This window comes from Anas platyrhynchos, chromosome 1, assembly GCF_047663525.1.
Source record: "Anas platyrhynchos isolate ZD024472 breed Pekin duck chromosome 1, IASCAAS_PekinDuck_T2T, whole genome shotgun sequence".
Classification (NCBI taxonomy): domain Eukaryota; kingdom Metazoa; phylum Chordata; class Aves; order Anseriformes; family Anatidae; genus Anas; species Anas platyrhynchos.
In genome coordinates, this window is record NC_092587.1 from 9,640,517 (window position 1) to 9,661,814 (window position 21,298).

Sequence of the window (21,298 nt, forward strand, 5' to 3'; positions counted from 1 at the left end):
GACCCAGGTCTCTCAGCCATTCTTCATAGGGAAGATGCTCCAGGCCCCTTATCATCTTTGTGGCCCTCCGCTGGACTCTTTCCAGGAGATCCCTGTCTTTCTTGCACCAGGGAGCCCAGAACTGGACACAGTACTCCAGGTGAGGCCTGACCAGGGCAGAGTAGAGGGGGAGAATCACCTCCCTTGACCTGCTGGCCACGCTCCTTTTAATGCATGCCAGGATCCCATTAGCCCTCTTGGCCACAAGGGCACAGTGCTGGCTCATGGTCAACCGGTCGTCCACCAGGACCCCCAGGTCCTTCTCCTCAGAGCTCCTCTCCAGCAGGTCGTCCCCCAGCCTGTACTGATACTTCAGGTTGTTCCTTCCCAGGTGCAGGACTCTACACTTGCTCTTATTAAAGCTCATTTGGTTTCTTCCTGCCCATCTCTGCAGCCGGTCCAGGTCTTGCTGAATGGCAGCACAGCCTTCTGGCATATCATACACTCCTCCCAGCTCTGTGTCATCGGCGTACTTAGTGTCTACTGAGGGCAGACACTATTCCCTCACTAAGGTCATCGATGAAGATGTTGAACAAGACCGGACCCAGCACTGTCCCTTGGGGAACACCGCTAATCACAGGCCTCCAGCTAGACTACACTCCTCCGATCACCACCCTCTGAGCTCAGCCAGTCAGCCAGTTCTCAACACACCTTGCCGTCCACTCACCTATCCCACACTTTCTCAGCTTTGCTAGTAGGATGTCATGGGAGACAGTATCTAAAGCCTTGCTAAAGTCAAGGTAGATGACATCCACTGCTCTCCCCCCATCTACCCAGCTGGTGATGCTATCATAGAAGGCAACGAGGTTGGTCAAGCATGACTCCCCCTTGGTGAATCCATGCTGACTACTCCTCAATACCTTGTTCTCTTCCAATTGCTTGGAGATGGCATCCAGAACAAGTTGTTCCAATACCTTTTCAGGGACAGAGGTGAGACTGACTGGCCTGTAGTTTCCAGGATCCTCCTTCCTGCCCTTCTTGAAGACAGGAAGATCAGACTCATGGGTTTATACATGCCTTAACTTTGTATATTATGAAAGGCATTTTGAGTAGATTAGAAACAAGTAAGTAGACCTAAACCTAGTGAAAAGAAACATTTGTCTTAATACTTTACATATGCTTGACACAACTTAAGATCTTTATAATCTTTTTTTTTTTTTTTTTTTTTTTTATGATTTCACATATACCCTAAACTCATTCATTCTAAAGATTATATATGGTTATGGTGTAAAACTGCCACTCCACATCCAGATAATTAATTAATCAACTAAAATAGGGAAATAAGTAATATTAAGTAAATGGTGTGTAGTTCAGAGACTGTTATATATACGTTGAAATTTTATCAATATTTTATGAGATCTTAAGAATCTGTTTTACTTTAAAGAAGTAAACTTACATGTACTTACTATCCTTTACTTCTAGGAATTCTTGATTTTAGAGGAAAAAAGTTTGGAATTGATTGAATTATGCCCTATACTTTACTCCAAGGATAGACAGATAGACAATAGGGAAAAAAAAAAAAAAAAAAAAAAAAAAAAAGTAGATCCTCTTAATGTCAAAAGTGTAAAAGATCTCAGAATTACATTGAATGTTCTTGAATTGAGATTTCTGATGGTCACACTCCTCAGTATCTCATCACCCTCGTTAGGTCTTCAACTGTCTGTTTGACAAATGACTCCTGTCATTTGTCTTCTGTTTAGATTAGTAACACTTGACTGTAAAAAATCAGATTTAATTTCTGTATCTGTAAAATTGCTTTAATGAAACAATATCCATCCAAGACTGTGACTTCAATTTATCTCTCCCAGGATCTCACAGGTAAAATTAGTGATAATTTTTTGGGTGTATGGTGGGATACCGTACCAGTAGGTTAGTTATGCATACAGAATTTAGACCTATGTCAGACAAAATGAACAGGCTTCCCATCTGAATTTATGAATGTTTGTATGTATCCTGAGCACTAGCAAAATGTGAAGAATCATCTTTCCCACACTGAGTCTTTTTCCATGTTTCAATACCACGTTAAAGGGATAAAGGAATCATATTTTTTTAGTACATATCACAGAAAGTTGCCAAAAAAAAAGAACAAACACACACACCAAATAAAAATGCAATAAAAAATTATCCAATGGAATTTTTAAAGGGGGATTTCTGACTAATGTAACTCATTAATTTATGTTGTAAAGATTGATTAGGACATTATTCAGACACTGGCAAGTTCCGTTGTATAAACTGAACTGTGTTGTTAAAAAAAGTTCTCTATTAGTTCTGGTTAACTTCTGATACTATAACTTGTATTTAATTTCACTTGCTAATATTTTACACTAAATCACCAACATGTATTTTACAAGGCAATATTAATTCTTCATAAAGTGAAGCCTAAGGGAAAACTATGCTCAGCTCTGAATCAGCAGAGGTCTCTGAACAAGACCCACCTGCCAAATTACTCGATGTTGTTCAGAATCATTATTTAGAGTTACTGTACCATTACATTCATATATATCTCTTGAAAGAAACTAAATTCACACACTGAGGGAAACCAACAAGATTTTTTTTCTTTTATAAATTCCAGCAAATATTATTTGAATTGATTTGTCATGATTATTACTTTTTTAGGAGGTAGGGAACCGTGCCACTGAAAACTCCACTCAGATTAGCCTAGAACTGGAAATTATTTCCCTCTTCTTGTGCAGTTTCATTCCTGCTGCATTATTTTCTAACATAAGGGTGCCACCTAGTGACCATCAGTGTCTGCTTTTAAAATTAGGCCTAAGAAATTTCTAATCTAATTTCAAATAGATATGAAGTATATTACTCTTAATGCTTAGTGGTTAGTTAAGACAGAATTGCACCACCCATGCATAGAGAATTTGTAGAATTATTGCTAGTATTATTGTAGAATTATTTCTAGTACAGTAAAATATAACCAGTGTCGTGATTATAGGTCAGATAGTAATAGGCCAGATTTCTGAACTAGAGATATATCTCCTCTAGTTGTATCCAACTATATGTAAATTTTCAAAAGTTATTGATAATCAGTATATCATTTATAATACTTCATTCCACTTGCTTAATTCATGAGCACCACCTAAACCTTTTTGAAAATGGGCCCCATTTCTGCTCCCGTAATTTTGTCAGCAAATATTAACCATCAGATATGCAGGATGGAAGACATCTCAGGTCCTGTCCCTACTCTGGTGAATATTTTAATGATATGAAGACAAGTTGATGATGGACAAGGGCAAAATAAGTTCCTTTTCCTCTGTCTTCAGAACACCTAAACTCGTCAGCCAGCAAGATACACCCAAGATGTATTTATCCCAGGTAAACTGGAACAGCTCTAGCAGTCTGACTGGGGAAAAGAAAAAACAAAACAAACAAACAAATAAACAAAACATTAAAATAAAAAAAAATAAATAAATAAAATAAAATAAAATAAAATAAAATAAAATAAAATAAAATAAAAAACTCAGTCTAATAAAACTTGTGTTTGTTTATAGAAATTACTTCTAAATTGACAGGTACTACTTATCTCCCCAGCTCAGGAGAAAATTGCATCCAGCCCTTGGTGTTTTCAGTACGTTCTTCACTAATGAATCTTGTTTTCAGCCGTGTTTTGCACAGAGACAAATGTGACAACCGTCCTCTGAAAACACTTCCCTTTTTGAGGCTCATTCTGTAGATTCAAGCATGGTGGCACCTTAAGCTGTATCCATGCTCTGTAGCCTAAATCAGTGGGTTGATGCAGCTATCATCATTCTTTTCCTTAGCACTGCATCCTTTGGAACCTGTTGCTGCATTTTCATTCAATTCAATTCAATTCAAATTTCATTCACTTTCCTATTTGTTACCCACTCATCCTTCTCTTCCTCTGTCCCCACAATTGCTATTGCTTTCTTGCTAGCCATTTCTCATCCCTAAAATACTCATAAACCATAAATCCAGTTCTAGGGGCCAAGCAGTTAGCTGCTCCTCGTTAACAAGACTGGTGAACATTCAGAAACAAATCACTGATCTGAATCTTTGCAGTGGTGACAATTTAGGTGTTGACAAAGGGTAGGTATGTCTTGGGCTAGACACTGTATGAGAGTGAGATCTTTGAACTTTGGTACCTGATGTGGCAAAATGTTGTTGTGGTAAATGTGGTTACATGTTATTTTAATAACTTCACATTTTGTGTGTGAATATATCCCAAAGTCATTGTCAGTCTTGAAAATGAAGTTGAGCCCATGAATGAAATTGGAAATTCTTGACCTCATTCTGTTCCAACTGTTAAGTGCCACAATGCTGATACAATATCTATAAACCCTTTGAACTGCATGTAATTTACTGACTAACTTTCCTGAATTTGAGCCAATCCAAATGACATGTTTATAATGCAATTCCCATTATTTGCAATGAAATTAGTAAGTAGAGATTTATCATATTTGTTTGTTTGTTTGTTTAATGTATGGTCTGCAGGTGGTGAACTTTTTACTGGTCTCTACAGTGACTACTGGGGAAGAGATGCGGCTGTCTTTCGCACCATGAATCGTATGGCACATCTCCGAACTGAACCTGATAGTGAGCGCCTGTTAAAAGGTACAGCAAGTAGAAGAAAGAATGTAGAAGCATCAGTGTTTTGGATGACTAGAGAATTTCTGTTTAACCAGAAATTAAAATGACATTGTTCATGAATATGAATATCCAATTACAGATGATTTTTTTTTTCATGATTTTTTTCATTAACTTCCCACCAGGTTTAAAAAATTGAAATCTTTACTCTGATTGCATATTGGTTTTAATAAGTGGGGCTTTGAAATCCTTACTTTTTCACTTTTAAAAATGTTTTCAATATATACTTTGGTTATTCCATACTGTTTCACGACATCAATTATAATTAAAATAATATTTTAAAATTATTTAATTAATGGGAGATTTTAATTAGAACATAGTGTTCTTTTTTTTTTTTTTTTTTTTTTTTTCTAGATGAGATCATTTAATCTTTATGTTGCAGTCAAATAACTGAGTGGTTGCCAAGTTCTGTGCTAAAGAGGCTTATTGTTATACAATAACATAAAATAATAAAAATACAATAACCATGCAGTCCAATAGAATAAAAAATAAAGCAGATTATTTTAAATAAAAACATAAAAATATTGCAAAAGAAAAATATTGAGAAAAATTCTGTGCTGGTAAGTTTAGGAAATGTTTCATGGTCTTCAGTGTGGAATATAACTGAATTTCAAAGCACAGAAGTTTCTGTGTACTGGAAAGCCAGAATCTTGATTTTTCTTACTCCAAAAGTATTGCAATATTTCATCATAATAGTGACATAATTACAGCTAATGTTTGGCAAGAAGAGTTAATAATTTCCTTTTATGGTAATTCATATGGTGAGCATTATCTTCTCAGTGAACATAGCTAGAAAGGGCAAACAAAATTTTTTCCTTTCAAATTTCAAGGCAATTCGCTCTTGAATCAGAAGAGAGAAAAAAAAAAAAAAAAAGGTTCTGCTACATGTTTTTTTGTTTGTTTGTTTTTGTTTTTCCTTCATTAATTTAGCATCAGACTTGAATTTAATTAATTTAAAAAAAATGTGCTTAGAATGTGTTTAGATATCCACTGTAAGACCAATAGTTAGGCCAGTGATGAATAGAGTGTTTAAATATATGGGTAGCAACAATTACATAGATGCTTTCAATATGCAAGCAAAGTTGCTTTTCTCTCTGGTAGATGTCATTATTTGTAATATACAATTATAAGTATTATGGCCTTAAAAATAGTTTTTAATTTACTCTGTATTCAAAATTTAATTTTTCGATGTCCTTAAATTGAATGTCCTTTCAATGTCCTTGAAGAACACATTAGAAAATTTACAAGCAAAAATTCTCTAACAATGTCTTCAAACACAGTAACTGTTTTCATACAGAACAGAAATTTAGAAAATATTTACACTACCAGCTGCTTCTTAAGAAATTGTACTAATTGTACAAACGACATTCTCATTTTAAAAGCTTGTAAAAATTTGCTGCAATTCTGTGAGATGAAATCATTCACAGCTCAACTTGGTGTGGGGTTAAAAAGTATATAGAATAGACTGAAGTTTGTACTTACATGTAGGTTTCCACTCTGTAATGAAATGTCAAAGTAGGAAAATTTTAGAAGGTTTTTATTTCATGACGAATATACACAATGTGTCTTCTATCTATGAAGATATGTGTCCTAATATGCCTATTAGCTGCACTACCAGAGATTTTTCTTTAACTAAAAGGTTATGTTTCCAAAGTTAGCATTCCTATGCCTGATTTGTATGGGGCAAGAGATTGTTATGTGAATATTAGTGCCAGGTTTCAGCCTAATACAAATTAAAATACATAAACCCTGGAGAACAGAACTGGAAAGAGATCCTGCACATATACAAAAGGAATATTGATTTGTGAATTACAGCTATAAAAATAGTTTGACATTAATGTATTCCACATGTTCTAAAGATACCCACCTACAAAAAAAAAATCATTTTTTTTTTCCATCACAATGTTCCCCTCAGGTAGTTTTCTGACTTACAGATCCCTGACTCTTTCAGTTCATTTTTTTTTCTTTTCCCACTTGTTGATTCTAAGAATTGCAAAAATAAAATAATGTTTTAATAAGCTTGACCTCAATTCATTTTTGTTTTCCTTTGAAGAACCAAAGTTTGTTGGCTCATACATGATTCCTGACAATGAAGACCACAATGATAACAAAGTATATTTCTTCTTTACTGAAAAAGCATTAGAGGCTGAGACAAGCAGTCATGCCATTTATACCAGAGTGGGACGTGTGTGTGCGGTAAGATCCTTTTTCTAACACCCCAATTAAGTGGACATTTTGGTTGTTCTTCCCCAGGCAAATATAGCATCTGTTAATGTACATGAGATTAAATTATAGATCTGAATGAAAACCCTGCTTCTAAACAGCCTCAAACATTAAAAAATTCAAAAGTGTCCCAAAATCTGGGCTTAAGGTGAATTCTGCTGAGAAAGAAGGACAAAGTTCAGAAACCTTATTATTCTGCTTGTCCTATTGCTTGTTTCTTGAAAGAGACTGACCCCGATCTCACCAAAACCTCCTTTTAGGTAACTGTAGAGAGCACTGATATCTCTCCTATTCTCTAAATAACTCCATTTTCCTCAGCCACTCCTCATAAGATTTGTTCTGTTGACCCTTCACCAGCTTCATTGCCCTTCCTTGGACATGCTCCAGAACCTCAATGTCCTTCTTGTAGTGAGGGGCCCAAAACTGAACACAGTACTTGACATGCAGTCTCACCAGACTTGAGTACAGAGGGACTATCACTGTATCCCCAATCTTGCTGACTACGCTGTTTCTTGTACATTTCTTTATGTGGGTTCATGATGCTGTTGGCCTTCTTGGCCATCTGAGCACACTGCTGGCTCATATTCAGCCAACTATTGACCAATACCCCCAGGTCTCTTTCCACCATGCAGCTTTCCACCACTCTTCCCCCAGAGTGTAGCATTGCATAGGGTTGTTGTGCCCCAAGTGCAGGAACACAGCATTTGAGCTTGTTGAGTTTCATAAATTGGCTTGGGCCCATAGATCCAGCCTATCCAGATCCCTCTATCTATCCTTCCTACCCTCAAGCAGAACTACAGAACAACCACACAACTTGGTGTTGTCTGCAAACTTTTACTAAGGGTGCACTCAATCTCCTTTTCCATTTTTTATATATAGATATTAAAAAGAACTGGCCCCAGTACCGAGCCCTGTGAGACACTACCACTAGTGACTAGCTGCCACCTGGATCTAACACTATTCACCACAACTCTTTGGGCCCAGCCACCCAGCCAGTTTTTTACCCAGCAAAGTATATGCCCACCCAAACCATGAGTAGCCAGTTTCTCCAAAGAATGCAGTGGGAAATAGTGACAAAAGCTTTTTTAATGTCTAGATAAACAACATCAACAGCCTTTCCCTCATTCACTAGGTGTGTTACCTTGTCATAGGAGATCAGGTTCATCAAGGAGGACTTGCCTTTGATAAACCCATGCTGACTGGGCCTGCTCACCTGGTTGTGCCATATGTGCTGCATGACAACACTCAAGATTATCTTCTCCATAACCTCCCCTGGCACCAAGGTCAGGCTTGTAGTTCACCAGGTCTTCCTTACAGCCCTTCCTGTAGACAGGAGTTATATTTGCTAGCCTCTAGTCAACTGAGACCTCCCTGGATAGCTAGAACTACTGATAAATATCAGGAGTGACTTGGTAAGCACTTCTGCCAGCTACCTTAGTACCCTTTGGTGGATTTTATTTGGCCTCATAGGCTTGTGTGCACCTAACTAGCAGGTCGCTAACCATTTCCTCCTGGATTATGGGTCCTTCATTCTGCTCCCCATCCCTGTCTACCAGATCAGAGGACTGGGTACCCAGAGAACAACTGGTCTTACTACTAAAGTCTGAGGCAAAGAAGACATTAAGTACCTCAGCCTTTTCCTCACCCTACATCACTATGTTTTCCTCCACATCCAGTACAGGATGGAGACTCTCCTTAGCACTCATTTTGTTGCTAATGTAGTTATACAAGCATTTTTTGTTGTCTCAAATGGCACTAGCCAGATTAAGCTCCGGCTGGGCTTTGGCTTTTTTAATGTTCTCCCTGCATAGCTTCACAACATCCTGTAGAACTCCTGAGTGGCCTGCCCCTCCTTCCAAAGGTCATAAACTCTCTTTTTCTTCCTGAGTTCTAGACAAAGCTCTATGTTCTGCTTGGCTGGTCTTCTTCCCCACTAGCATGCACCCTTTTCTTGACACAACAACCCAACAGCCACAGCAAAGCAGGATTTGAAATTGCTGAAAATTTGTTCGAACACCTTATAGATGCTTGCCTCAGACTCACTCTAGCTGTATTAGCTCTATAGATAGATCCAGAGCTTCAGTTTCTAAGACAATGTTCATTAAACCCTGCACTGTGCTTCTAAAGCAAAGATAAACTTTGTTAACATACTCACTACATCCAATTAACCAAAATGAGACATAAGAGGCCTGCAGCAGCTGTATATTTAACCTATGCAGGGATGCAGTACGGAATTAAGAAGTTCTTACAAACCCACAGCTCTTAATGAGACCTGGACTCGATCAGTGCAATCTTACTTGAAAAGCAACTCCAGAGAAATACTACTAATGGACGTGTGGTTTGAAAATGCATACTTTTGACATTAAAATATACAATGAGTGGCTAATTCAGTGGCCATGTCTGTGGTTTTAGTTTTATTCAAATTACCATCAGTGTTTGTTTCTTTTTATGCAGAATGATATGGGAGGACAACGAATGCTCGTGAATAAATGGAGCACTTTCCTGAAAACCAGATTAGTTTGCTCTGTGCCTGGGAGAAATGGAATTGATACACATTTTGATGAATTAGGTAAATATCTTAGACTTCAACAAACTTAAAACCATCATATAAATTATATTTCATTGTAGCACATCTTATTCTCCAATATTGTACATGTCTTCATTAGTCTTTTGTTTGTAATGTATATGAAGTTCTATATATGGGGAGTTAATTATCATCAATTATGCCTTTACTGCTTGCATTGTCTTTAAACATTGCTTTTAAACTCTGCATAAAAATACATAGCATATATAAGTAAAATAACATTATGCTTTTAAGAAGTAATGACATTTATCTTTTGAGTCTGAGAAAAGTAATTTATTGCCAGTAACACTGCATTTAAATTTTACAGAGGATGTGTTTTTGCTGCAGACTCGTGATAACAAAAATCCAGTGATATTTGGCCTCTTCAACACTACAAGGTAAACAACTAGAAGAAATAATAACAGCAGTAGAAGAATGTTTGAACAGCTTATTGAACAGTTAGAAGTTGCATGATAAATATCCCAGAGTAAATATGTAATAAACAGTTTAATCCCTTTTTCATCCATAGCAAGCTTTCTTGTTAAAGAAAAAACTGCTTTATGACAGGAGCTTGAAGTCTCACACAGTAATCCAATCTGATTCCAAGAAAACAAACAAACAAACAAACAAACAAACAAAAACAAACAAACAAACAAACAAAAAAACAAAACAAAACAAAACAAAACAAAACATTAATTAACTAAATATTTCCCTGCTTGAAAATTTTTTAGTGCCAACATGTATGCACTTCAGCACAATTATAAAAGAAGTCTATTAAAGCCACCTGTCTTTCTTTAAGAGATTGACTGTATTTCAAGTTTAAGTATATAGCACCTTAAATTCCTTCTGACTTCTTAGTGAATCCTAAAATGTTATCTGTGATGTTGCTGGTGGCCTCCTTTACCACAGCAGCCTAATCCAAGTGCAAGACTGTTTATTGGAGATCTAGCTTTAGAAAGTAACTGGTAGAAAGGAGCAGCTATGCTATTGCAATTATTTATCTCTCCTGATTTGCTGTTTTCAAAGAAAGAGAGGAAGATATAGTCCTTTAAGGAAGTGGTCACCTATTATTTCCTACTGGCCTTCTATGTCAGTAGGCAGAGGTTGATTAAAATTATCTGGATCACCTTCTAGTCTTCAGAAAGAATTCTTTTGTAGAGATCTTTGATATTTCTGCAAAAAAATATTAATTGCTTCTCCAGAACTAAGAATGTAAAAACAATAATAATTATATATATATATATATTTATATATATATAATTTTGTGGATTGATCTACATTGTGTGGCCTTTATGAACCCTGACCAGCAATCTCACTCAACAATATAAAAGGACTCCTGTTCATTTCAGTCAGTTCTTGGCTTATTCCCATCTTTCCAAGGAGCAAGAATAGGAAAAACCTTTGAGAAGAAAAATGGTTAAGTGTTTAAGTCGCTCATCAAAGACCAAAGAGATAATTTCCTTGTCCTTCCTCTGTGTTTATAAACAAGTAATTCAGAGCCTGCTCCAAATTTTCAGATAAAAGCACTGAGCACTTTTTAAGTATTATGAATATAAATATATTAAAGACCTTGTAAAGAACATTGCACATAGTTACAAGAAAAACATATAAGAAACACCAATTATTTTTTTCTACATGAATGGTGTTGCAGTGTGACTTCTTTTTAATCTTATTACAATACCAGTATTATATGTAACAAATGTGACATATTGTTATAACAATGTCTTTTAATTTTACTTCATAGCAATATATTTAGAGGGTATGCTGTATGTGTTTACCACATGGCAAGTGTCCGAGCAGCTTTCAATGGACCATATGCTCATAAAGAAGGACCTGAATACCACTGGGCTCTGTACGAAGGGAAAGTACCTTATCCTAGACCTGGTTCAGTAAGTACAATTTATTTTCCAGTTCTTTACCTGTGTAAATGAACTTAAGAAGAAAAAGCAAACTGCTAGTAATGCATAAATCTTACTGATTTCACAGTCCAGGATATATTTATTTTGATATATACATATTATAGCATTTCTGGAAGAGTGTGGAAGCTTAGCAATAAGTTTTGTCAAACACCAGAACAATATATCTCCAAAAGGAAAACAGGGGAGTCAAGTATATAGGGTTTTTCAAAATCCTAATGGGACTTGAATTCAGGATCCAAAGAGGAATGGAATGCAATGCAATGCAATGCAATAGAGTAGGGTGGAATGGAATGGAATGGAATGGAATGGAATGGAATGGAATGGAGTAGAGTAGAGTAGAGTAGAGTAGAGTAGAGTAGAGTAGAATAGAGTAGAGTAGAGTAGAGTAGAGTAGAGTAGAGTAGAGTAGAGTAGAGTAGAGTGGAATGGTTCAGTTGGAAGGGATGTACAAAGATCATCTAGTCCAACTGCCTGACCTCTCCAGGGCTTACCAAAAGGTAAAGCGTATTATTAATGACATTATCCAAATGTCTGTTGAACTTTTGAGCAATGAAGTTACCTCTCAGGCTCCTTTTACCCAGACTGGACAACCCAAGTCTTTTACCATCTTTGTTGCTCTCCTCTGGACATTTTCAAGAACCTTAACATCCTTTTATTCTGTGGGGCCCAGAGCTGCACACAATATTCAAGGTGAGACTGCACCATCACTAAATATGGTGGGAGAATCATCTCTTTTGACTAGCTGGCTATTCTGTGTTTAATGTATCCCAAAATGCAGTTCACCCTTTTGGCAGTTCACCCAGGGCACACTGTTGCCTCATGTTGCCCACTGTCACTAGCACCATCAGAACACTTTCTGAAGAGCTGCTTTCCAGCCACTCATCTCCTAGTCTGTAACTATCTCCAGCATCACTACATCCCAAGTGCAGAACTCATTTGTTGACTTTCATGCCATTGATGACTGTCCAGTTCTCCAATGCAAATAGCTCCCTCTGCAAAGCATCTTGTCCCTCCTGGGAGTCAACAGCACCTCTCAGTTCAGTATCATCAGCAGTCTTGATAAGGATACATTCCACTCCTGCATCCAAATCATTGATAAAAATGATCCCAGGATGCCAGGCAATGGGGAGGCACCTTCAGAAGGTTATTCTGATGCTGCATTCAGATGCAGTAGGTGCATCTGTGAAGGAACTTATCATTATTAATTAATATTATTACTAATTTCCCAATGGAAGAAAACAGTGAAGAAAATAAATTATTGATTTTTGAATTATTTCAAAAATCTAATTCATCTGGCAGCTACTGCAGCATATCTTGAAATTATACAGGTGCTGTCATCCAGAGAATTGTTCTTGCCTGTTACTTAGATTTTTTCATTTGGTAAACAAATTCAGGAGAAATTACCAAACTTATTACTTAAAGAGAATTTCTACAAGGAATTCCTAATTCTTATGCTGATATCTCAAAGACATCACTGATACCGGGCAAGTAGCTCTGTGTGGCCCTGTTTGAGCAGGGGACTGGACAAGATGACTTTCTTAGGACCTTCCAACATCAACCATTCTGTGATTCTGTGATCACATGTAATCTTCATCTCAAGCTCTTTTCCTGCTTCAGTCTCTTTTTGAAGAGTTTCCAACGTTTCTATCTATGTTGTATTCTTAACGCAGGAATTTCATGTTCCACCTAAGGGGGTGAAGAGATCAGTGGTGCATGAGGGTGTCCTTTGAATTGCTGGGATCCATCATCATTTCAGACATTGGTCACAACTAGGGCTTCCCTCACCCTCCCCTTCTTGCTGTAAGTCAGGAGGAGTCCTACAACAGGCAAGGCCAGGGTAACCCAGGGAAGCATCACATCCAGTCTTTCTTTTTTGTGCCATACCTTTTGGGAATACAGCTACTTGCCCACCCATGGCAGTTGTTATGTGTTGCAAAGCTGCTTTAGTTTATGCTCATTGAAAGTCTACCATTTAACATGTCAGTATTGCGTAGATTTTAGTCTTTGTGAGACATAAAGACATTTCTAATAGCCATTTGGCTAAAACCCACACACAGCTTTCACACTTCACCTCTTTTATCTTCTTGCAGGCTAAGGACTCACTCTCTTGAGCTGGAATAAACAGTCATTGGAGCATTACTTAGAATGCTGTTTTTCCTTTGCGAACTGAATCAATATTCTCTTTTATACCAAAAGCAATCACTTGCAGAAGTAAACATTTTATGCAATTCATTTATCTCTGAATCACAGGAATGAGAGGTGAAAAGGCCTATTAGCTTATCTAGATCATGCCAGTACAGCTTTTCTCTCTGTGGCATGATTTCAAATGCATGTCCTCTCTCATTTTAAATTACTGTTTTCCTCTGCTTCTCTTGAGGTTAGACATAAGTCCAAATACAGAACTGGATGCTCAAAAAAAATTAAATCTGGGATTTTTAAACACCGTGAATATGATTGACTATCTTGGCACTATAATTGTGCTGATATCAATACCAGTCTTTTTTTTTTTTTCTGTTTTGATGTTCATCAAAGTAAACCATTGGTTTTCAGTCAAGATAGTAAAAATAGATAAGTAAATTATCAAATTTTGAGCAAAACAGTGTAATTCAAAGGAACTATTGATTTCCTATTTGGTTTCCTATTTATAGCAAAATTACAGTTTTTACAGTTTTACCAAGTCATGAGACACTAACATCTATGCACTGCAGAATGGATGTTTATTTTAGAAAGGTGACATGATCTAAGTTTTTTAAGTGGCATTGATTTAACTTACTGGCAGACGAACACCTCACATACATTATTTCAACTGGAGTTAAACACAGGCAGGAATTTAGTATTACGGATTGTAGTCATTACATTGGTACCATTACTTTGACTAGCACTGAAGATTAAATGATGTTTTTTAGGAAAGGACAGAACACTGTGCCAGCACTTCAGTAAAGTTGACAATGATTTACACAAAGGTTGCATTAAGTTCCATTCCAAATCAATGCTTCCCTCCCTTGCCTCTTAATGACCACATTTGGGTCGTAGTGGATTGTAGATTCTCTAACAGGCAAAGCATAGGAGCTAAAACACACAAAAGAAGAGAACAAATAATTTTTCCAGTGTCATGGAAAAAGTTAATTGTGAAGTCAGGTCTTTCCTGAGCATTAATTGGTTTAATCATGTTTGTCTATGAGCTACAGAGCACATCTGAATTTGGATTAACTGGTTATGCCATTTAATAGAGGATTAATTCACTTTTGGCTGCTCCTCAAAGGCATAGTTTAGAGGTCCTTTCAACACTTTTACTGTAGCAAGAAGCTGTAGTCCCCAGTTTTGTTTCACCCTCCAAAGAACAGGTCAGCATATTGATAAGGTGAATCTCACTACCTTTCCCATTACAAGAGACAGTGAAAAGCAGCCAAATGCATCGTATTTTTAGGCACCTCTGCGAGTCAGCACTTTCATCTCAGCTATTGAATAGGAAAAGATAGAGTCTATAAGGAATAAGAGGAGAGCTCAGAGCTAAATAAATAGAAAACCATTGCTGGATTTGCTCTGAGTCTGACAGGCTCTGCAGTCTGCTGCTCTCTGAAGTCTGCTTGAAGCATTGCTTCTGTGATACACTAGGATCCTACTCTGTTGATTCACTTAGTGTATTTGGACTGCAATGTTTCTGAGAATGACATAAGCTACCTCAAAAATGGTGTTGATAGACTTCAGGGACAGCTGCATCTACTGTTTCTTTTCTAGACTACTTTATTTTCTATAATTAAAAACAAAAAACCTGTGAAGGATTATTTTTATTAAATCTCTCCAAGGCTAGAAGTTTGCAAAGGGAACTTGACAATGACTATTCATTTCATATGCTGTGCAGTGCACGGAAAGCAGACACTTAGCCTATCTTCATGCTCCTGTTCTGTTTCTGTATTTCAAATAACCAATGAAACTCCATTACTAGGTTAGTTAGACAATTACTTTAAAGTCAACACTGAACAAATACATTCCTAAAGCTAAGCCCAAAAAGTGGAAACAAACATTGTTCCACTTGATAAGTGCAGGAGTTTGTTCTTGTCAGCTACAGCTGAACACAAGTTTTAAATTACTGTTTCTAGTAAACACAAAGAGTATTTTATTTCATCTTATTGATTGAAAAAAAAATATCCAATTTAAGTAGGGAAATGTTGCTACTGTGGCTTTGCTTGAAATGCTTCTTAAAACCACACTGTCTTATGAATATTTGGAGAAAGTAAATGGTTACTGAGCTATTTCCAGCTTGATCATAAATGGTTTAAATTAGACTTCATGAAGCAAATTGGAAATGTAGAATCTATGTGCAGTTAGGGAATACTATATCCTTCACAAAGCATCCTAAAATTAACTTCTCTATGCAACGCATTAAATTATCTCTAATTGCATATTTGACCAAAGGAGTAAGCCTCTTTTAATCAATCATTGAAGTAAAGTGTATTTGCAAAATGGTAGATTGATCATTGTAAACATTGGTATTTCGAACTAAACTGTGATATATAATACTGCCATCATCAGATAGGAATTGGAATCAAATGTAATACTGTTAGAATACTGGAGCTCAAGAATCACCATTGCTGGAATCATTTTTAAGTGTGCCGAGTTTCTTATGGTAATACATTTTACATTCAAAAGTAATTAGAGTAGAGATTGATTTCAAGTATTACTATTCTGCTGACTTTACATGGCTGTCTCTCTGATGAAGCAGGAAACCCTTTTAACTCTGTCAATAGCCATTCTCATTACATTTTCAATATGAATTTGGGGAAGAAATAAACACTCTATATTTTTATTTTTATTTGTATTTATTTTTATTATTTTTATTTTTATTTGTATTTATTTTTATTATTTTTATTTTTATTTGTATTTATTTTTATTATTTTTATTTTTATTTTTATTTTTTATTTTTATTTTTATTTATTTTATTTATTTTTTTTTTGGTGTTGGTGGTGTTTTTGTTTGTTTCTTTCTTTGTTTTGTTTTTGTTTTTTTCCAAAATCCAGAGGTGTCAGTAGGAGTTTTCTATTTCTAAACATGTATTTACCAAGTCTCTGTTCAGTAAAGCCTGATTAATAGACCTTGCTGACTGGGTTCCCATGATTAATAATCCATACATGCATAAAGTGTAGACTACGGTGGTGTTCTGTGCTAGTTTTTATGTCAGGTTTGGTGTAGACTTGTCATTACCCCTGAAAACAATACTAGTCTCTGACAATTTACTTGGCAAACCTTCAGGATAATCTGAGTTTTATATTTTTGCAGTGTGCCAGCAAAGTGAATGGAGGTCTGTACACTACCACCAAAGACTATCCTGATGAAGCTGTCCATTTTGCCAGGAGTCATCCACTGATGTATCAGCCCATCAAGCCTGTCCATAAAAGACCAATACTAGTCAAAACAGATGGGAAGTACAATCTTAAACAAATAGCGGTAGACAGAGTAGAAGCTGAAGATGGGCAATATGATGTCTTGTTCATTGGCACAGGTAAAGTAAACTAGGAATACAATTGATTTGTCCAACACCTTCTATGTAACATTAGAAACAAGGTCTTACATCCCAGCAAAAATTTCCTTATGGTATCAGTGCAGATTTATCAAAAGGGAAGTCTGAATGTCAGAATGAACTTTCACCATTTCCAATCACCAGGATTTGAAGAAGGACTTATGAAAACCAGAGCTCAAATTTCCTCTTCCTCTTCCTCTTCCTCTTCCTCTTCCTCTTCCTCTTCCTCTTCCTCTTCCTCTTCCTCTTCCTCTTCCTCTTCCTCTTCTTCTTCTGATTATTTACTGTTCCAACACAAAATGGATTACTTATTCACTTTCAGAAGTGGTGTATGACCCCAGTTTAATGGTTACTCTCATCCCTTTCATCTTTTGCTGAACATTTTTCCCACTGCTTGTCTGCTTAATATTTCCCCTGTAAATCAAGGATGACTGAAAGTAACATAAGAAAAGAAGCAATATTTGCATTGTTGATGACAGATTTCAGACTAAGGAAAGTAAGACTACTATAATAATAGTCAGCAAGACAAAGCTGAAGTGGTGGGAAGACTAGATGCTGCTCTTGTGTTTTAATTTCCTGAAAGAGATGTGCTGACAGAGAGACTGATAAATATAAATTCCTTTACACTTTTTGAAAGTGCAGCTTTTCTTTGTTTCATCTTCCTTTGATTACTACCTTCAGTTCAACAGCAGCTCACCGAGAGAAAGAGAACTGTGCATAATGAACCCCTGAAAGCATTGGTACTCTTGCCTCAAGAACAGAGCTGCTGCCAGAAATTAAGGATAATTAGTAGTTTCCTAACCAGTGTCAATACTCATATCTTATAATTCAAGCCACTTTATATTTCCATAATTTGATGGTCTCAGCTTCTGCCTACTCTCATTTCTTTTATTTTTCTCAAAATTTTAACCCTCTTAGATTATTTTTCTGCTCACCAAGGGATTCTGGCCCAGAATTTGAAAACTACTAGTCAATTAATCAGGTAGGTCAAGGATGTCTCAGCTGCCTCTTAGTTGACAGATAGGCCAGAGCATGTCACAATGTTTTTGGAACAAATTAGCATGCATGGTTGTTCTCTAAGTGTAAGAACCCTCATCAATAACAGCAATATGCAACTACTTGTATGTATAAGTTCCTATTCATGATCAGTTTGAAGATGTTATTTAATGTCTTTAAAGGACAAGTAAAAGTTTCCACCAATTATAAATTTTAGTATTTTATTTTTTTATTTTTATTCCCAGATAATGGAATTGTGCTGAAAGTCATTACAATTTACAATCAAGAGACAGAATCAATGGAAGAAGTGATTCTTGAAGAGCTACAAGTATTCAAGGTGAACTGTGCTTTAAATGAAACATACATACAACTAACTGTCTTGGATGTTTTTCAGATAAAAATGTCAAAAAAAATCTGAGGATAGACAAATATATAATAATTGTGCACAAGATAATTTCTGATTATCTAGATATTATATGACATAAAATCTTTATTTTCTACTAAAGTTTTTCTAAAGTGGAGTTATGTTTAAGTACTGAAGCACACTGTGGCAAAGCAACACTGTCTTTCTATTTACGTACTCAGTGTGTGATTAGAAACATAGCATTTTACTTAATTTTCCCTCATATCTAATTAAGTATTTAAAATAATATAATTGCAGACACAAAAAATGTGTCCTTAACTTTGGAAGCTTAAAAAAGGACCAGATTATTATTAATAATGATAATACTAAAAACAACAAGTTCCCAGAAAGAGTGAATCAGTTAATGTGTTATTACAGTGAGTAAACTTCATTCCTGGTGAGGCAAAAGTCACTTTTGTTTAAGAATAACCTAAGACTAAAGCTCACTATTCAGTATGTGGCAAAGGTAACACAATGAAATTCACTTAATGAATACTCACATCACCTTATTTTAGCCACATGAAGTAGAAGGCAAACCCACTTGTAACCACAGAGAAAACCTAACATCCAATCATAGATATTTAAATCCGGCACCTGAATTTGGGCAGAGTAATTATGGACTTGCTACCCTGGGGGAAAAATGTTGGTTTTCAATATACCTATTAGGAGCTGTGTTTTGCCATTGCTCCAGGAAATCTGAGCAGAGGGCAGAGAGGAAAATGGTATGAGAAAGAATTCCTGCTATTTTTACCTATCTTCAATGTATGTTTTGTTATAAAGAACACTCCACTTATCACTCTGGAGTATGACAAAATGGATTCAGTGGTGGCAAGAGCTAATGTTATGTTTGACGGAGAAATTTTAGTGTTCCTGTGACTCTGATAATCCTGAATTAAGTGTTGGCTGGTTGTTTTTAAATAAAATATTAAAAAAAAATGATTCTCAAAAACAATTGCCTCACGTTTTTCTGTAACGTCAGAAGTTAGAGCAAATCAAAGTATTTCACAGAGATGAACTTAAGTAAACATCAACACTATTTTACCTAATTTATTGTCAAGGCAAAACTACTTTTTTATTTTTATTTTTTCTAAGTAAGGATGCTTCCTATTTTCTAGGTGCCAGTTCCCATAATTTCTATGGAAATCTCATCAAAAAGGGTAAGTATTTCGTGAGTTTAACATGCAAACATTGGGACTCAAATTCAACAAAGCTGTAAGTCTGTGTGAGAGGGAGGGAGAGAAAACAATGTATATCATGTCTAAAGAGACCAGGTCTCATAACACGTAATATGTTTGCAGTGCAAACTTATGGTTATATGCTCTGTTCCTTTATAAAGCATTAATATTTTTCAAATCTAACATTAAAACTCTTTAATCCATCTCCTTATCTTATACATATTGTTCAGACAAAAACAAGTAAAACAAAACAAACTAAACAAACAAAAAAGACAATTTGATCCGTGAGTTACTGAAATAGAAAGAACATCAAGGATTAGCTTGGTGGGTATGGCAACCCAAAGAAAAGTTCCTTTTTGATAAAAGTAGACAGACGTCAGCCCCACAGGGATATGAGTCCTAAAAGAGCCTTGCTGCCTCCCATAAATACTCAGGGGCCCATGAAAGGCAGAGCAGTTTGGATCTAACTGCCTTTTGAGTCCACCACCAGGACAGTTATTTCTCAGAATAGACAATCATTGCAACATAGGTGCACAGAAATGTAGTAAAACACAAGTAACAAAGACTGAAGATTGTATTAATAGTAGGCGTGAGTGTGCCTCAAAGATCATTTTAGTCTTGGTGTCTAGTAGTCAACTTGTATTCTCTCTGTAATGCAGAAAGACAAACTCTTCTGAGTGATTTAGGGGAAGATCCTAACTTTAAGTTGTCCAAATTATTTCTTGGATCGATTTATTTTTTTTTTCCATAGACTGTGAAAGGACCTCTGGAGACTAGATTGTCTATCGTTACACCTAATAGACATTATTCGGACAAAGAGGCCTTGAACACTTCCACGGATAGGGCATCCACTTCTCTGGTCAACCTGTTCCAATGCCTTACCACCCTCTGAGTGAGGAATTTCCTCCTTATATCTAATCTAAGCCTACCCTTTTTTAGTTTAAAGCCATTACCCCTTGTCCTATCACTCCCCGGCTTTTCTGTAGCTCCCTTTAGGTACTGGAAGGCTGCTCTAAGGTCTGTCTGAAGCTCTCTCTTCTCCAGGCTGAACAACCCCAATTCCCTCAGCCTGTCTTCATAGGAGAGGTGCTCCAGCCCCTTGATCATCTTTGTGACCCCCTCCCTCCCCCCCCCCCCCCCCCCCCAACTCATTCTAATACTTCCATGTCATTCTTGTACTAGGGCCCCAGAGCTGAATGCAGGGCTCCAGGTGGAGTCTCATGAGAGAAGAGCAGAAGGGGAGATTTTTCTTTTTTTCTCAGAACTTTTGATGCAGCCCAGTTGGCTTTTTGGGCTACAAGGACACATTGCCAGCTCATATTGAGCTTCTCATCAATAAAGACCCCCAGGTCCTTCTCCTCAGGGATGCTTTCAATATCCATTCTCCACCCAGCTTTTATTTGTTCTTGAAATCTTGAAATAACAAGAAATTTCCTGGTACTGTGGACAATTAAACGTTTGAATACTTTCTAGGCACAGGGTTGGTACCAAATCATTTTGTCTCTAAAACATGATTTTGAGCAAAAGTATAGTGCAGCTGAGTTTATGTGGAAAAAAAAAAAAAAAAAAAGGGGGTTTCTACTGAAGCATTTTTGCTGTTCCCCTTGGACTTTGGAGTTTGTAAGCCTGTAAAGATCTCATTGATAGCTTTGTTTCAACATCCTTGTAATACTAAACAGCCTTCACTTAGTCAGTGATATAAAAAAATATTGTGTTTCAGGGTTGAGCTATTTATCTGTGTGGCTGGGAGGGAATGTTCTTTGATGTTCTGTTGGCTAGATATTGGATGCTTTTTGCCATCCTCTCATGAACCTAGACTTACAGTAGAGCTTACTATTTCTAAGAGAT

At 36.5% G+C, this 21,298-nt stretch overlaps 1 protein-coding gene across 2 annotated transcripts in view; it reads left to right on the forward strand.

The window, feature by feature from the left end:
* SEMA3E (semaphorin 3E) overlaps positions 1 to 21,298 on the forward strand; it is a 153,485-nt gene that overhangs the window by 118,955 nt on the left and 13,232 nt on the right. For both annotated transcript variants that reach the window (XM_005015471.6, XM_005015472.6), the window contains 8 exons: positions 4,501 to 4,620; positions 6,707 to 6,849; positions 9,331 to 9,445; positions 9,768 to 9,837; positions 11,184 to 11,328; positions 16,636 to 16,858; positions 18,118 to 18,209; positions 19,391 to 19,432. In XM_005015471.6, the coding sequence (XP_005015528.1) occupies positions 4,501 to 4,620; positions 6,707 to 6,849; positions 9,331 to 9,445; positions 9,768 to 9,837; positions 11,184 to 11,328; positions 16,636 to 16,858; positions 18,118 to 18,209; positions 19,391 to 19,432 (950 nt within the window). The remainder of the gene's footprint in view (positions 1 to 4,500; positions 4,621 to 6,706; positions 6,850 to 9,330; positions 9,446 to 9,767; positions 9,838 to 11,183; positions 11,329 to 16,635; positions 16,859 to 18,117; positions 18,210 to 19,390; positions 19,433 to 21,298) is intronic.